Source organism: Bison bison, unplaced genomic scaffold (assembly GCF_000754665.1).
Source record: "Bison bison bison isolate TAMUID 2011002044 unplaced genomic scaffold, Bison_UMD1.0 scf7180017855733, whole genome shotgun sequence".
NCBI classification, from domain to species: Eukaryota; Metazoa; Chordata; class Mammalia; order Artiodactyla; family Bovidae; genus Bison; species Bison bison.
The window spans coordinates 4,040-6,045 of NW_011486306.1; the positions used below are offsets into that span (position 1 = coordinate 4,040).

Below are 2,006 nucleotides of genomic sequence, written 5' to 3' on the forward strand. Positions count from 1 at the left end.
CCGCCCCCCCTCCAGGAGCGCCCTCGGGATGGCCCGCCCCTCCTCGATCTTGCGCAGGACCGGCCGGTGCAGCTGGAGGAGGGCCCCGAGCCGCGGGTAGAGGTTGAAGAGCTGGGGGCGGGCAGGGCCGCGTGGTGAGGGCTGAGGGCGGGCCATCCGCCCGGAGGTGAGGCCACCTGTGCGGACCGGCAGCGCCCCAGGCTCCTGGCAGAGGTGCCACCCTCCCTCTCCCTCCCCGTGGGACCGGCAGCCCTTGGGCGCGGAGGAAAGCCTCCACCTGGGTGCGCGGAGGAGGGGCCAACTGACAGGTAACACACCCGGGGTCCTTGCAAGTCACAGCAGGCGGCTGTCACCGTGACCCCCCCTCCACACCCCCCAGAGAGGGGGAGAGGGAGGCAGGGCTGGCCGCTGCCTTGGAAGTCACTAACTTCGCTGAGTTATTCGGGGGCGAAAAAAGGGAAATTGCCAACTTAAAGCTTCAGCTCAGGACGCCGTGAGCCGGGGGTCACAGCACAGCCTGACTGGCACGGTTGTCAGCTGCCCTCTGCACACGCTGTCCCCCCGGACCTGGCCATCGCTCAGGGTGCAGGTATGGGAGGCCACGGGACATTCTGTCTCCTTGGAGCCCCTGACCCTCCAGCCTCGGGCCTGCTGGGGCCCCCTGGTGGGACTCGGCCAGGGTACTTTCGGCAGGAAGTCCAATGTTCCTGAGTCTGAGGTTCCGCCAGCCTCGGCGGGTGACTAGGATCAGGACCGAAGCCAGCAGCCTCCACCCCACGCCCAGGGCCTCAGGTCCTGGAGAGATGGGGCTGGAAAGTACGCGTGAGCCCCATGCCACCAGACACACGTGCCCCGCCCCCACCCGGGCACGCGTGCCCGAGCAAGTTACGAGTTAAAACCAGTCATGGTGCCTACAAATTAGGAACGCTTTAAGTTAGTGGCTCAGTTGGTGAGGAATCCGCCTGCAATGCAGGTGACCCGGGTTCTATCCCTGGGTCAGGAAGATCCCCTGGACAAGGGAACGGCACCCACTCCAGTATTCTTGCCTGGAGAATTCCACGGACAGAGGACCAGGCGGGCTACAGTCCGTGAGATCGCACAGAGTCGGACACCACTGCGCGCCCGACTTCCTTTATTTTTAAGTTCTGGGGAAAAACGAGATGCACGCAGTCGTGGGGTTTGGAAATCAGAGCCGGTCCTCACGATTCCTGACCCTGGAGGAGGTTCAGGGACTTGGGGGAACCAAGCCCCATTTCCAAGAGGAACCGCCCAGGGCCGCCGCCCCCGCCCCGCACTGGTGAGCAATGCGTCTATTACTGATTTGACGGTGGGCAGGTGGGGACCGCTGCCCTCGGCTCCCCTGGTTTCCAGGAGTGCAGGACACTGGCCTGGAGTCACGTGGCCGGTGAAGCTTGGAGCCTCTCCTTGCCGCCACCTCGCTCCCTGCACCCCCCCAGGGCAGAACATCGACCTCTCACCTGCACACTCGGCTTCCCCAGGAGGACCATGACCTCATCGACGAGGCCCAGCAGGGACAGGAACACAGGATCCCGGTAGTCGAACCGCTGGCCGAAGAGGAGCGTGAAGGTGATGTTGGAGGGAGCCCAGCGGAGCAGGGCCAGCGGGAAGGGCCGGCCTGCGGGTGGAGAGCGGCTTCAGGGCTGCGGGACGCGCGGGGCAGAGGCGCCCAGGCCCCCACTCACCTTCGTAGCTGTCCAGCTGCGCCGTGAGGCACCTCAGCTCCTGCAAGACCTTGTTGGCCACGGGCGCCCTCCCCACACCCAGGCCGTGGAGGGCACGTACGGTGAGGTGGCGGGCGGCCCGCCAGCGTGGGCCTGAGGAGAAGAAGACGCCTGCGGGCCGCACATGCCCGACGGTGAGCGGCCCTGGGGCAGGGTCCCGGCGGACCCTCAGGCCCCCCAAGACCCCAGCCCCCACCTCCAGCTGCCTGGCCAGGCCTGCCTGTCGGTGTGCCCTGCCTCCGTTGCTCTGGGCCTGCCAGGCGG

General features: G+C 66.8%; 1 protein-coding gene across 1 annotated transcript in view; it reads right to left on the reverse strand.

Moving 5' to 3' along the window:
- Positions 1-4: 4 nt before the first annotated feature.
- The window catches only part of LOC105002414 (cytochrome P450 2W1-like), a gene marked incomplete at its 3' end in the record, with an annotated part of 7,299 nt that continues 5,297 nt past the window's right edge, over positions 5-2,006 (reverse strand). Inside the window, exons 7-9 of the mRNA XM_010859018.1 lie at positions 1,704-1,912; positions 1,479-1,636; positions 5-111 (exon numbers count right to left, since the gene is read on the reverse strand). Of these exons, the coding sequence (XP_010857320.1) occupies positions 5-111; positions 1,479-1,636; positions 1,704-1,912 (474 nt within the window). The remainder of the gene's footprint in view (positions 112-1,478; positions 1,637-1,703; positions 1,913-2,006) is intronic.